The sequence below is a fragment of the Mixophyes fleayi genome, chromosome 2 (assembly GCF_038048845.1).
Source record: "Mixophyes fleayi isolate aMixFle1 chromosome 2, aMixFle1.hap1, whole genome shotgun sequence".
NCBI classification, from domain to species: Eukaryota; Metazoa; Chordata; class Amphibia; order Anura; family Limnodynastidae; genus Mixophyes; species Mixophyes fleayi.
The window spans coordinates 22,880,921-22,896,004 of NC_134403.1; the positions used below are offsets into that span (position 1 = coordinate 22,880,921).

The 15,084-nt window shown below is 40.9% G+C and overlaps 1 protein-coding gene and 1 long non-coding RNA gene across 9 annotated transcripts in view; one reads left to right on the plus strand and one right to left on the minus strand.

The window, feature by feature from the left end:
* Nucleotides 1–15,084, minus strand: part of DLG2 (discs large MAGUK scaffold protein 2) — a 1,188,444-nt gene that overhangs the window by 566,342 nt on the left and 607,018 nt on the right. For 2 of the 8 annotated variants that reach the window (XM_075198652.1, XM_075198648.1), the window contains exon 1: nt 5,720–6,032. The exons of the other annotated variants lie outside the window; for them this stretch is intronic. In XM_075198652.1, coding sequence (XP_075054753.1) covers nt 5,720–5,797 — 78 coding nt within the window. In that variant the 5' untranslated portion in view covers nt 5,798–6,032. Of the gene's footprint in view, nt 1–5,719; nt 6,033–15,084 lie in introns of those variants that run through there. 8 annotated transcript variants of the gene reach the window in all.
* Nucleotides 1–15,084, plus strand: part of LOC142140777 (uncharacterized) — a 114,568-nt gene that overhangs the window by 2,840 nt on the left and 96,644 nt on the right. The window lies entirely within an intron of this gene.

Below are 15,084 nucleotides of genomic sequence, written 5' to 3' on the forward strand. Positions count from 1 at the left end.
ACGGCAATTAACTTTTCCTCATTTACACTTCGTTTTTCGCATCAGAGTAAATTTTTTTTGGGTGTGTGTTTTTTGGACTGATTTCGAAACACTGTATAGTTTGACATCGCCTTGCCCAGATGACGTACTGGGAACACTAATATCAGGACTGGTGACAGAACCTGGTTGCTCATTCTGCTCATATGTGGACTGGTTTGAATCCATTCTGAGCCCAAAGCACTTGTAGTGCTAAAAAGTATTTGGTAGATACTGCTGACAGATAGTAATTTTCACAGCCAGAAATATTTATGCACAATTAGGGAGGACACCCCAAAAGCACCGAGGAGTGCTAAAAATTATTTGGTAGATACTGCTGACAGATATGTCTTTTGACAGCCAGAAATATTTATGCACAATTATGGGGGACACCCCAAAAGCACTGAGGAGTGCTAAAAATTATTTGGTAGATACTGCTGACAGATATGACTTTTGAAAGCCAGAAATATTTATGCACAATTAGGGGGGACACCCCAAAAGCACTGGGGAGTGCTAAAAATTATTTGGTAAGATGCTGCTGACAGATATGACTTTTGACAGCCAGAAATATTTATGCACAATTATGGGGGACACCCCAAAAGCACGTGGGAGTGCCAAATATTAAAACAAAATTATAAACCTCTATCCTCCTCTCTTCTACAGCGATTTTTGTTAGAGCAATTGCAAGAAGAATATTGTATTCTCTGTCCCTGCTCTAATCAGCCTGTGACTACACCCTGCTCTCTCCCTCTGTCAACTGGCGATGGATTGCTGTGGAGGCGTGCATTTATAGTCTTCAAGTATCGCGAGAGCCGAGCCCCGATATCCGACGACGTCGCGATGACGTACGGCCTCGATTTCGATTCGGAGCGGGCGGGAGAATTCCGAGCTCCTCAGCTCGGTACTCGGATAGCCAAAGTTCAGGTGGGTTCGGTTCTCGGGGAACCGGACCCGCCCATCTCTAAATATAACACTCTTTTAATGCTTTATGATGTGACCTTATATTGTACAAAGGCTTGTGAGTATACCGCAGACTGTTTTGTTTGTCTATGTTTAGGCAGATGGTACTTACACCCAGATTCAAATGGAAACATATATTGAGATACGATTCGATGTGATTACGGTCGGAACTAAACTCAAGTTCCGTGCTCTTTTTTAAAAAGCATTTTGCGTCCGAACTTGAATCATGTTCTTTAACAGTCAAGACTAGTGGGAATATTGCTGGTTTCTACACTTTATCTGTAATTGCTGCCCAAAAAGATGTAAGGGTGCATCTTATAGACTGGAAAAGCCTATCCCAGGTTTCTGTTGCAAAATGCAATTAGAAAGGTCAAACATATATGAAGCTGGTAATATTATAAAGTTTAATAGATAGATAGATAGATAGATAGATAGATATAGATCATCATCATCACCATTTATTTATATAGCGCCACTAATTCCGCAGCGCTCTACAGAGAAATCATTCACATCAGTCCCTGCCCCATTGGATCTTACAGTCTAAATTCCCTAACACACACACACACACACACACACACAGACTAGGGTCAATTTGTTAGCATCCAATTAACCTACCAGTAGGTTTTTGGAGTGTGGGAGGAAACCAGAGCACCCAGAGGAAACCCACGCAAACAATATATATGAATATTCAAGAATGCTTTTATTAAAGATCATATTGATTTATGTGATAGTATATTTACTAGAAGCTAAGCTAATTGACTGATAAATGACTTCATTTGCCTTTCTTCTAAATGGTCTTCCTATATAAGCCTGTCATCTGAATGGTTAATAATCTGTATTGTTTGATTGTGCTGGGATTTCTGACTTCAATTCCTTTGCCTCAGTTCTGCCCATGGTTTCACCCAGTGGAATTCTTCTTCCTCTCACCATGAAAGCCATTCCCTGGACCTGGTGTTTTCTTATCTCTGTGATACCTCCAACTTCTCTAACTCATCCTTCTGCGTCTCTGACCACAGTCACCTCTCTTTCCACCTCTTCCTGACTCCTGCACTCAATACCATGCATACACTACAAAATCTGCGACATCTGGACCCCTCTCACTTGTTTGCTACCCCTGAACTACTCCTTTCTTCCATCTCCTCTTTGTCCTGACCTAGTGTAGCAGTCTTCTTCTACAATTCTACTGCCTCCACAGCCTTGGTAGTTTTAGTCTCTGCCGTCGCACATCACGTTCTGATGTTCCAAGCCCCAACCCTGGCACTCGAAGGTCACTCACTGCCTGCAAAAGTGCTCCCTTTCAGCTGAGTGACTCTGGAGGAAAGCAGACCTACTTCAAAACCATTATCTCCTCTCAGTCCAACATCCCCCATTGCTTCTTTGCCACAATCAACTCCCTTTAATGCTCCCTGCTTCCTCCTCCTTCACCATCTCCCACCACCAATTAATTTGTTTTTTACTTCAAGGAGAAAATGACTCAATACATCACAACATCTCCTCCCTGTGTCTCTCCCCTCCCCCACAACACCCCACCTCCAAACCCCCTGCCACCCTCTCCACCCGTCGAAGAAACCACACTTCTTCCACCCCTCAACATGTCCCTTTGACCCTGCTCCCTGCAACCTCCTCTACTTTCTCTCTTCTGCTGCTTGCCACCACCTATTCCACCTCTTCAACCTGTCCACCTCTACTGGCATCTTCCCTTCAGCCTCCAAACACGCGCTCATCACTTCCATTGTCAAGAAACCATCCCTGGATCCTGACTCTCTCTCCAGCTACTTCCTCATATCCCAACTCCTGTTCCTTTTCGAAACTTCTCGAACAGCTGGTCTACAGCTGTTGAACATAATTTCTCATTGTTCACTATCTCCTTGAATCTAGAAAATAGGGCATCCACATTCTCCATTCCTGATACTGCACTCACCAAGGTGACAAATGATCTACTCTTGGAAAACCACTTCTCCCTGTTCTTGTGCCTTAGCCTTTCTCCTGCTTTTGACACAGCTGACCTCCCTCTCCTCCTTGAAACATTTCACTCCCTTGGCCTTTGTGTCACCTCCTTTCCTGGCTCACCTCTCTAATCTGTCCAGTCTCTTCCTCAGGCACTTGTTCCCTCCTCTTCCTCTATCTGTCAGGGTCCCCAAAGGTTTTTCTCTCTTTACACTTCCTCTCTTGGTCAACACATTTGATCCCTCAGACTCCAGTATTATCTCTATGCCAATGACACTCTAATCTAGAGTGGAAGAATGTTAGCTCTCACAAGCACTACCTCCCATTGTTGTCCTCTTGTAAAGGTATATTTATGTACTGGCGCATTCTGCTCTTGTTTTTTCTCCTGCGCCAATATTTATTTGTATAGTGTTTTGTTGCGTATTGCGGCATTTGTGGTGCCTCAAAAATTACCAATGATTATGATAGGACTGTACAGACGCTCCAGAGCATTTTATGTTATAGACATTGTACCCAGCACCAAGCCACTCCCTCTGAGATAATCTACATGACGAACGCGCTAGCGCACTACAAGCTCTCTTTGAAAAGCAAATATAATTATTTTTCTGGTACCCATTTAGTTTTGCTCTTAAAGCTACTCAATAAAAGAAGGTTCTCAGTGATATTTTTTGGACCGTTCCGACCTGGCCTCATACCCAGTAACATCATATTGTACTGGGAGACTGAACACATCTCAGTTAGATTACAGGAGAACTTTGGGAGAAGATAAAATAATTATAGGGAAAAGAAGGTGGTTAATAGCACCTTTACTGAATGGTGAGCTCTGTAAGCAAACTAGCCCCATCATATAAACTAAGTATTAAAATATAACAAGAAATTTTTACTAATACAAGGAGAAGATAAAAAAAAACAGGATTAAAGTTCTTTTAATGGCAAAATCACGTTGCTGCTTTTTTTTAATTCCAATGATACATGAAATTCCATTTACCCCTCGTTTCCAATGCAGATACAATATCTCAGTATGATTTTATTATGTCCCTCAGCTGTAGCCTTTTCCTTACAGACGGTATAAGATACAAAGTCACTGTGTGCTATTATAGTGACCTTTCCCATTAGGGGAAGTAATAAGTACATTGCATTACATGTAATAAGTACATTGCAATGTTTGGTAACTCATTACAAAAACATACTCATCTTGGTTGTATTTTCTACATAGAGTAAAATGTTTTTGAATGAATTATTTTGTAGATCAATGGAAATTACCTGGTGTTTAACAGAGTACCGTGCAGGGGGTGGGGGGCTGTCAAATTTTAGCCTGGGGTGCAAGACTCGATTCAGCAGCCTATTAGGAAATGCAGGTGGTCCAGTGACCCAGCCCCAGGTAGCCCAATGGGGTGGCATATGTCCCCCTGCCCCCCAGCCCAGCCTGCCCCTGGTACTGTGATATGTATAATTGCTATAGCAATCAAAATGATTCTTATACAGCTTGCAGTTTCCAGTACCAATGTATGAAGCTTTTACACTCCAGAAGTGCCTAAGGTGAGAATACTCAATCCAGTATAGACATAAAAACTAAAATATTTAACTAATCAGTGTTTAAGTTTGTGGATGACAACATTGCATAACAGCTAATGAACAGTTGACAACATTTTAAGATAGTTTCCAAGGAAACTTTACGGCAGAGATCTGTCTCGTTGGATCTTGGAGCGATACATTGAGCTCATGATTTTGCATTTGGATTACTACGTACTTTATTTTTGTATTTTAAGTATCTTATCTTTACTTATCTTCAATAACGATTAACTTATAATGACCAGAAATATAGATAAGTAGATTTGTATAAATATATATACATTATATATGATAAGAAGTATAGATGTATAAGTATATATATTATTATATATGATAAGAAGTATATATGTATAAGTATATATACATTATATATGATAAGAAGTATATATGTATAAGTATATATATTATTATATATGATAAGAAGTATATATGTATAAGTATATATACATTGTATATGATAAGAAGTATATATGTATAAGTATATATATTATTATATATGATAAGAAGTATATATGTATAAGTATATATACAGTATATCTGATAAGAAGTATATATGTATAAGTATATATATTATTATATATGATAAGAAGTATATATGATAGAAGGTAGGAAAACAATTATTTTTAATGTGTAGTTGGTCAATATTAAAAATAGGGACATTTGCAGGTATAGACATTTTCCCTCAAAACCTGGGACTGTCTCTGGAAATTAGGGGCAATACTAAAATCCATAATTATAATAGTAAATCCTCAATAAAAGTAAGATAAACTATACAGACCCAAAGTATCAATGAGTTATAATGAAGTATGATAACTGGTAAGGAAAAAGCAAGTTGTCTTTAATGACGTCTTGCAGTGCACAATTAATGTGACAAAATATTGCAATGCAACCTATACAATTAGTATCTGTTGCTTGCATTAATTTCACGTTACTGAAACACCTTAAGTCCATAACATTGTGCCGCACTGACACGAAATATGGGTATCATCATTCACAAAACTGAACAGGAGTGACGTGAATATATCAGCAACATATTTAGTTACAGCTTTGGGGCATCAGAGGTTGCAAATAAAATCAGTTTTGCAAAAAATTCTTGCAAACAAGAAAGAAGCAAATAATAAACATTTATACTGAAACACAATACAGAAAGAAGTATACGTGGATAGCATAACGTAAACCAACATTATAGTCTAATTTAGAAAGGCATTTGCAAACTAGTTGGTACCTTTTGCAGTTTGGCTTTCCTGGCGTTTTGGACAAAGCGGCGACCCAGCTTCTTGGCATACCAGATAGAGGCGAACATATTTCAGATGAGAGGCAATTCGGTCTCAGGGTGGCTAATATGCAGGTCCCTACTGCACTGTTCTGTGGCAATGAGCTAAGAGATGTTGCTTGTGGCTTCCCTCGTCACTAGTATTGCACTGCGTGGGAAGCCTGAGGTTTTCAGTCTGCAGGTATATTTACATACAGCCAGCAGGGTGGCTTGTACGAGACACAATCTTTGCATCCAGCTCACATCTACTCTGCTAAGTGCTTGTCTGCAGTTCTTTAGGAAAGACGCTACTAACTGTGACTGTTGCAGTAGCTGGTACGTAGCTTACACATCAACCCCCCCCCCCCCTGCCTCTTAGGATCCCTTAAATATGTCTGAGCAGTGACGACAAGAGCAATGGGGATGCATTTTTATCAAAATAAGGGGGCTCTCTTTGTTTTCTATGCCTAGAATGCAATAACCTTCTGCTGTAAACTGCACTGCAAGCAACGTTAAGCATAAGTGTTCATTGCTTTTATAGGTCTTTATCCATTCTGCAAGAGTAGAATTGAGGAACTATTTAATGGGCTGTATATTGTATGGCCTCGTTGGTGAATTGTATTTATTTAAAATGTTTCAGCAAGCTGGCACCCTCTTTATTGATGGAACTTTTTAGTGTTTATCTCCTTTAAAATTTAGAATATGCTCATGTTAAGGAGCGAGCACTTACGTTAGGTATAATATTAAAGAATCTAAAATGAGCTGACGTTTTTTTGTAATTATTCAAATACCAATTTTAGAATCCAAGGCGTGGACGTTTTAGATGGATTTTGTCAAGGGTAAAGAAACACCCATCATCTCATGTCTGTCTACTGTCCGTCTCCCTCACATGTCCTTGTCATGTCTTTTGCTACATTTTGTGAGAGTCCTCTTTAAATTTAGCCCAAAAGTCTAAGGTTCAAGGATTACTTTGAAAATGTTGAGCAACGGTGACGAAGGTGATGTCAACATGGAACTCCAAGGAAACATAATCAACGAAGGACAACTGTCGGCATAAGCATCTACTATTATTTTTTATTATAAAATTTCCCCAGGGGTGTTACTGGCAAAATATGAAAAAAATATGACTGGATTACTGATGATGTCTGGATTCTCATCAATCTGACGGTAACATGGATCAAAAGAGTAGAGAGGGCATCTGCATGGGTGGTCTTGGAACCGTTACATCATGGTTCAGGCCTACAGGCTAACTGAAGGTATTGCAGATTATTATGGTCAGTGCACATGAATATAGGAAACGCTGCACTTTCATAGTAACATAGTTGATGAGGTTGAAAAAAGACACCAATCCATCAAGTTCAACCTATTTTGGATCTCCTACGATCCTGCACTTATATTTGAAATTGATCCAGAGTAAGCAACCGCCAATCTGTTTCAATTGTGAAAATCCCCCCAGACCCAATATTACAGTCCTATTATTACCCTAGATCCACTACTATCCTTCATTTTAATTAATGGTCGTATCCCTGGATACACTTTTCCGCAAAAAATTTGTCTAACCCTTTCTTAAACATATCTATTGAATCTGCCATCACAACCTTCCCTGGCAGTGAATTCCATATCTTGACTGCCCTTACTGTAAAGAACCCCTTCCTTTGCTGGTTGTGAAATTTCCTCTCCTCTAACCTTAGGGGGTGACCGCGTGTCCTGTGTATAGTCCTTGGGGTAAAAAGTTCCCATGAAAGTTCTCTGTATTGACCCTTAAAGTATTTGTACATAGTAATCATTTATCCTCTTAGGCGTCTCTTCTTTTCTAAAGTAAACGTGCCTAAACTGGCTAACCTCTCCTCATAACTTAATGACTCCATACCCTTTATCAATTTTGTCGCCCTTCTTTGAACCCTTGATGATGTCTGTTTTGGAGGGATATATTTATTGCTAAAAGCTTAAAGTACCCAAGTTTATCACATAGGGAGATCCTTTTTAGAGGAAAACTGAGAGGTTGAATCTTGCTTAGTTGGGAAAGTACATCTTCTACACTAATAGAAGATGAAAAATGGTTTAGAAGGATCACAATATTGTAAAAATGAGCAATTGCCTCTTTTAGCCACTTTTCATTGCATGATGGAAGAATCATATTTAAAAAACTGATGGTAGCAATTTGCAAAATCCAGGAAACGCTCCGTGGCTTTGAGTCCTGTGTTTGCAGGAAAATTCAGAACTGAGGAGAATTTACATAAATACATGTAAACTGTAAGGTTGTTACAAACGGCCTCTGTCTGCAGTACATCACCTCCTCTTTGGATGCTGCCCTGACTGTTTCAAATCCTGCCTACAAGGGGTTAAGCACTTGCCATTTGATCTGGATCCTGATCACCTGTGTGTGGCCTTTTAAAGACTGCATTTGCCAACAAACTGGTGCCAGTTAAATTTTTTGTTGCTCCTGGTGTCTCTGAGAAACTCCTATGATCTGGTCCTGATAAGTCTCGTGGTATCTGACTCCTGTTTGTCTCATGTTGACTCTGACTTAGCTCCTGTTTGTTCCCTGGTACTGTCGTGGATCTTCTGTCTTCTGACCCTGACTTGCCTGACCTTCCTCCTGTCTTATTCTTCCATGCTATCCAGTAACTCCAGCTGCTCAGATAAATCTGGAGAATCTGGTATCCTGTACCTTCAGCTATCCTCTTGTGCCTGGCCTCCAATAACTCCTGCTTCTCAACTAAACCTGGAGATCCTGGTATCCTGTACCTGCAGTTCTTTAACCATGCCTGGTATCTAGTAACTTCAGCTGCTCAGCTAAACCTGGAGATTCCGGTATCCTTTACCTGCAGTTCTCCAATCCTGCCTGGTATCCAGTGTCTCCTGCTTCCTCAACGAGGATCCCAGGTAATCCTGTTATCCTGTTCCTGCTGTTTATATGGACTTGTGCTAGCTACTTTACCATTTACTGCATCTAATTTATACCAGTGTAAAATAAAGACACTAATTTACCCTACTCTCTGTGGTCTTCATACTAGGAACCTTAACAAAGGCATAAATTATTTAACTCTAAAAGGAAATCTTGTAATGTTAAAAAAAAACAATTTTTTCCAACTTGGCATAATTTAATAAGAAGAGAAAGATTTTGTTGACAACATTTTAAAATACTGCCAGGGCACTAAAAGAAATCACTTATTACATCACATTATAACTATCATAGTAGCCAACACTTGTAGTGAATTCTGTTTTCCATTCATCTCATTCTATGGATGAGATTAGAACCCCCATGAAGGTTGAATTTGGTAAAGACTAAGGATTCTTTGATCTTATCGAACAATTTCGAGGTGGGTGGCAAGGGGTATCATTTTTATCAAGAAGCACCAATTCATAGATCCTAAGCGAGTCATGAATTAGGCGGTGGACTTGTGGATGAAATCAATTGGGTAATTTTATGGACGGTGAGGACGTAGCGCGTCAGCTTTCTTTTTACAGAACATATCAGAGGACTCTTAAGTATTGGAAGTACAGAGTCAATAAACACTCAGAAGAAGCAGTTTGCAGTAATCTAATGTGCCTCACATGAGTTGAACATTATTTGACTTAAGAAAAACCCCAAGTAGGAACTCCAATCAAAGACTAGAGTATATTCATGATCTAATGAAAGGCCTTCCACAAGGGGAACCAATTCTTTCTACATAACAACTAAAGAGATGTTTGTTTGTTTTTCACAATATAGTGCACCAAGTAGGGAAGAAATAGGCACATGATAGATAATTATCCTTAATAGGACTTCCATAAATAGCTTGTGAAGCCAATGTTCCTTCTAAGAGTATGGTAGGAATTGTGTATCATTCCACTATCAACATAATAAATGTTAAAGAAGCTCCTGATTCTCCAAATTCTACAACCTTCTTTATTAGCTACAGGAACACGAGTGCAGATATAAAGGACTCAATACAAATGCACATCAGATATTTGAAACACAAAGTGCTGATCTATAAGTTACTGCCACTGGACAGAGAGGAAATCCAGGCAAATAACAAAAGACGGACAAAATACATGTTCCTAAGAACATACACTGGGGTTTGCATGGAGATGGTGAGAATGTGCCTGAAGCAGTGCTTGTTATGTAACATCTATTTTGCATCGGTGTAACATTGAAAAAAACCTCTATGCACAAGCTATTGTTGCTTATACTAAAGATTATGATGTAACTGTAATTAAACAAATATATTTTTGTTAATGCATTATTATATGTGTTATTAAATATGTTTGTTCAGACACATCAGTTTTTTATTGGTGCTAGGGATGTAACAGAGACACACACCAGGGTCAATTTACTCAAATACCAAAGGCCAAATACACTGGATGAAACAGAACAACTGGAGGAAACACACTCAAATACTTGGATAACACACAAACTTCATACAAATAACACCCAGATCAGAAAAAATACATGTGACTATCTGCCTCCAGCTACACTGCAGCATCTTCTCCATAGATGCTGATGTTGCCTTCTGCAGATCCTGTCTGCAAGGGGTTAACTCCTCATCAATGAATCTGGATCCCAATCACCAGTCGATGGCCTTTAAGAGACTGCCTTTCCCTGCAATCTGAACCAGTTCGTCAAGTGACTTTTTGTTGCTGGCCTCTTTGAGAAACTCCAGTGTTCTGATCCTGGCTGACATCCTGATCATTTAACGTGTCTGACATCCAATTACAAGCTTCCGAGCTTACCCGGACCTCCATGATACGTGTGCCTGCAGATTATCACTACTACCTGGTAATCAGCTCCAAGCTTCCCTGCTTACCTGAAACTCCGTACTACCTGGGTCTGCAGACTATTGCTACCACCTGGTATCCAGCTCCAAGCTACCCAGCTTACCTGGACCTCTGTGCTACCTGTGCTTGCAGACTATCACTACTGTATGGTATCCAGTTCACAAGCCTCCAAGCTTAACCTGGACATCCAGTCTCACTGTGCCTACAGATCATCTCACCTGCCAGAAAACCAAAGTCTTCAGCTTCTCAACCACTCCTGCGTGCTCTATCTTGTACTTGTGTTATCTGCCTTTTCATTTGCTACATCCCAGTTTTACCTGTATGTTCCGTGCTTGAATAAACCACCTAGTTTCATTTACATTTCTCTCTGTGGTGTTCATACTAGGAATCATGACAATACCGAGGCCCAAGCATTAAACACTGTACCACCCATTTGTGTAAGTATCTGCATATACACCATTGTCTGAACATTGCACCATTATTATAAAAAGTTCCTCAAAAGAGCTTACAATCTATCACTTATACTAAATTCCTTGTTGGACCAAAGTGATTGGTTTGCATCAGATCCTTAAAATAGTTTTTTATTTTTTTCACTGAAAACACTATTTTACCTGAAGACCAACAACTGCTGACAACATTATAAGAAAACACAATCTCCATTTTTAATCTGTGATAAATTAAGATTGGTGATACTCTGACAGCTCTGCAGTGAAATGTGATGTACAATCATTAATTCATGCTTAGAAGGCTGATGATTAATATTCATGTCTTACTGATAGCATTAAATTAATTAGGACTCATCATTTTACAAGGGACATTCTATAGGCTTTTCTGTGAAAAATTAATATATAGCCCAACAAGCCACAACATTAAAACCTGCTGTCCAATATTGTGCAAGTCCCCTCCTGCCGCCAAAACAGCTCTGACACATTGAGGCATGGACTCCATAAGACCTCTGAAGGTGTCCTGTGGTATCTGGCACCAAGATGTTAGCAGCAGATCCTTTGAGTCCTGTTGGTTGTGAGCTGAGGCCTCCATGGCTCAGACTTGATTTTCCAGCACATCCCACAGATGCTCGATCAGATTGAGATCTGGGGAATTTGGAGGCCAAGTCAACACCTTGAACTCTTTGTCATGTTGCTCAAACCAGTCCTGAACAATTTTTGCAGCGTAGCAGGTGGTATTATCCTGCTGTAAGAGGTCACAGCCATTGGGGAATACTGTTGCCATGAAGGGGTTAACTTGGTCTGCAACAATGCTTAGGTAGGTGGTACCTGTCAAAGTAACATCCACATGAATGCCAGGATCCAAGGTTTCCCAGCAAAACATTGCGCAGAGCAGCACACATCTCGCCTTCTTCCCATAGTGCCTGCTGGTGACATTTCGTCCCCAGGTAAATAACACACACACACACACACACACACACACACACACACAGGGCCATCCATATGATCTAATAGAAAACGTGGTTTATCAGACCAGGCCCACTTCTTCCATCGCTCCATGGTCCAGTTCTGGCACTCACGTGCCCATTGTAAGCACTTTCTCAGTGGACAGGGGTCATCATGGGCACTATGGCTGGCCTGCAGCTACGCAGTCCCATATGTAGCAAGATGCAATGCACTGTGCATTCTGACACCTTTCTATCATAGCCAGCATTAATGTTTTCAGCAATTTGTACTACAGTAGCTCTACTATGGGATTGGACCAGGAAGGCTAGCCTTCACTCCTACATATATCAATGAGCCTTGGGTGCCCATGATCCTGTCACCAGTTGTCCTTCCTTGGATCACTTTTGGTAGGTACTAACCACTGCCTACCAGCAACACCCCACAAGACCTGCTGTTTTGGAGATGTTCTGACCCAGTCCTCTAGCCAGTGGCGCACGCAGGGGGGGTTTCTGAGTCTCTAGAAACCCCCCCTGCGCTAACTAAGTGGCCACTGTCCTATACAGCAGCCGCGGCGCTGTCAAAGAAGCGTCCGCAGCGGTATAGGACAGCGCTGGCATGCTCAGCAGCTCTCTCTTTGGGTTTTTGTTTTTTTTTTGGATCGGCAGGGAGAAACCCCCCCCCCCCCAGACAATCCTCTGTGCGCCCCTGCTAGCCATCACAATTTGGCCCTTGTCAAAGTCGCTAAGATCCTTATGCTTGCCTATTTTTTCTGCTTCCAACAAACCATATTCAAGAACTGACTTTTCACTTGCTGCCTTATATATCCCACCCGAGATAATCAATGTTATTCACTTCACTCCTCAGTGGTTTTAATGTTGTGTCTGATCGGTGTACATTGTGCTTCCTCTAAGAACTATATCTTCATATACTTAGATGGTGCATCACATCTATATATGTCCCTTTGTAACTATTTTCATGATCGCAGTCTATGTGAGCACCCTATGTGTGTGATCATTGGGGTCTATCAGGTGAGTCTCAAAAGCGTATGCCTTGCACAAGTTAATATGTCACCACTAGCACGTCTTACTATCATAATTGGCCCTCCCCATTTCACTTATTCTGTTGCGTTTTCCTCCCAGGTATAGGTCATTAACGTTTACATTTCTTACAGAATACCCCCTGAGAACTACTAACATTGTTGATTGGAAAATCAGGCCCAATCCGGCCAAACCCAAGAAAATAAGTCTAAACCATGGTGTTGTCGATGATTCTACTCCCGTTTCTGCTGCCAAAAATCATGACTGTCCTGGGAAAGTCGGAAATGTTGGCAGATACGTGAGTGTTAGAGGACGCTGCCTTTATTTCTAGTGATATTTTAGCTTCCTTTTCTGGTGTGTGTGTGTGTGCACGCGTGTGTGTGTGTGTGTGTTTCTGCCAGGGCCGGATTAAGGGAATGGAGGCCCCTGGGCTAAGGGGCCCTCCATTCCCCGCGAGGCCCCCAATGTGAGCTGTCCGCCGCCCCCCACCCCCCGCGAGGACCCCCCCAAGCACTTACCTGTCAGTGCAGTCCTCCGTCCCGGCGCGCTGTAAGCTCCTTACTGAGGAGATCTCGCGAGAGTTCATGAACTCTCGCGAGATCTCCTCAGTAAGCAGACTACAGCGCGCCGGGACGGAGGACTGCACTGACAGTACTCAGCAGCATCGATCGGGCCGGGGGCGCCCCCGCCCCCGACCGATCAATAATGCTGCTGAGGAGTTTGAAGGGCCCCCTGGATGCCCGAGGCCCCTGGGCTATAGCCCAGTTAGACCTCGGGTTAATCCGGCCCTGGTTTCTGCGTGTGCCTATGCGTTCAGATTTTGTTTTATTAAAGGCAGATGTGCCCCTCCAAAGAACTCCTGAACTGTATGGATTCCTGACACGTCAACGGCGAAATAGGATTCAGCGACCTCCATCACATAAACATCCTTTGGCGCTCATCGAAATCAGAAACCCCTTTATATCTGCACAATCTCAATCCCTTCCATATCATCTAAATATCTAAATGAGTACTTAATAGGATAGAACTCGGAGGGAACTTCAAATTCTACCAATGGAAATAAAAACATTAAAAATTACATGATTAACACATAAAATCAGTACAGAATGAATGTGGCTTGAACCAATACACAGATACATCCTATTACACCCCTAAGGGAAATTTTAGTGTAAGTCTCAGGAATGTCAGGAGTTAATAGAGCGGGGGGGGCGACAGCCATGACAACCGTGGATCTCTTTTTTCTGGCTTCATTCAAGCAGCCAAAGATAGTCGAAATAGGTCCCTTTGCATAACTGTGCGTCATAATATGAATTGGGGGCTACATGGAAATCTGCCTCTCATTGCAGAACTTGGATACATAATTAGCATGATATAAAATAAGAAATAATTAGATGTATGTATACATCTATATCTATCTATCTATCTATCTTTCACTATATATGGATATATATATATATATATATATATATATATATATATATATATAAATTTATATATACATACAAGAGATTATTAACCTCAATAACACTTATTTCAAGTCATTTGCAGTCAATTTTGACCACAGGTCACAATATTATTTTCATACACTTTCAGACAAAGGGGTATATTTACTATACTGCGGGTTTGAAGAAGTGGAGATGTTGCCTATAGCAACCAATCAGATTCTAGCTGTCATTTATTTAGTCCATTCTACAAAATGACAGCTAGAATCTGATTGGTTGCTATAGGCAACATCTCCACTTCTTCAAACCCCGCAGTTTAGTAAATATACCCCAAAGACTGCAGCGACCTGGCTGGATGCTAAGTGACAGAGCAATGACTCAAACACACGACAGCTCCTAACAGATCTGGGAAACATTACCACACAGCTGTGTCAGTAAAGAAAGTGGTGCAAGATGGAATTGTCCTTGGATCATGAAATCAGTTATGGTTCATTTGATCGCTCCACCTGTTCCTTGGATAACTGTGGTAATTCTACAGCTAATACATGGTGATGAGCGCTGATCCCCCTTGGATGCGTGCTTTTATCAGACCAAGACCAATCCAGAGTGCCAGACAATGCACTAAAAAGAACCATTGTAATTCACAGCAAAAACAAGTTCATCACTGAGCTTCGAATCAGCCCCACTTCACAAAAAATTATAATATA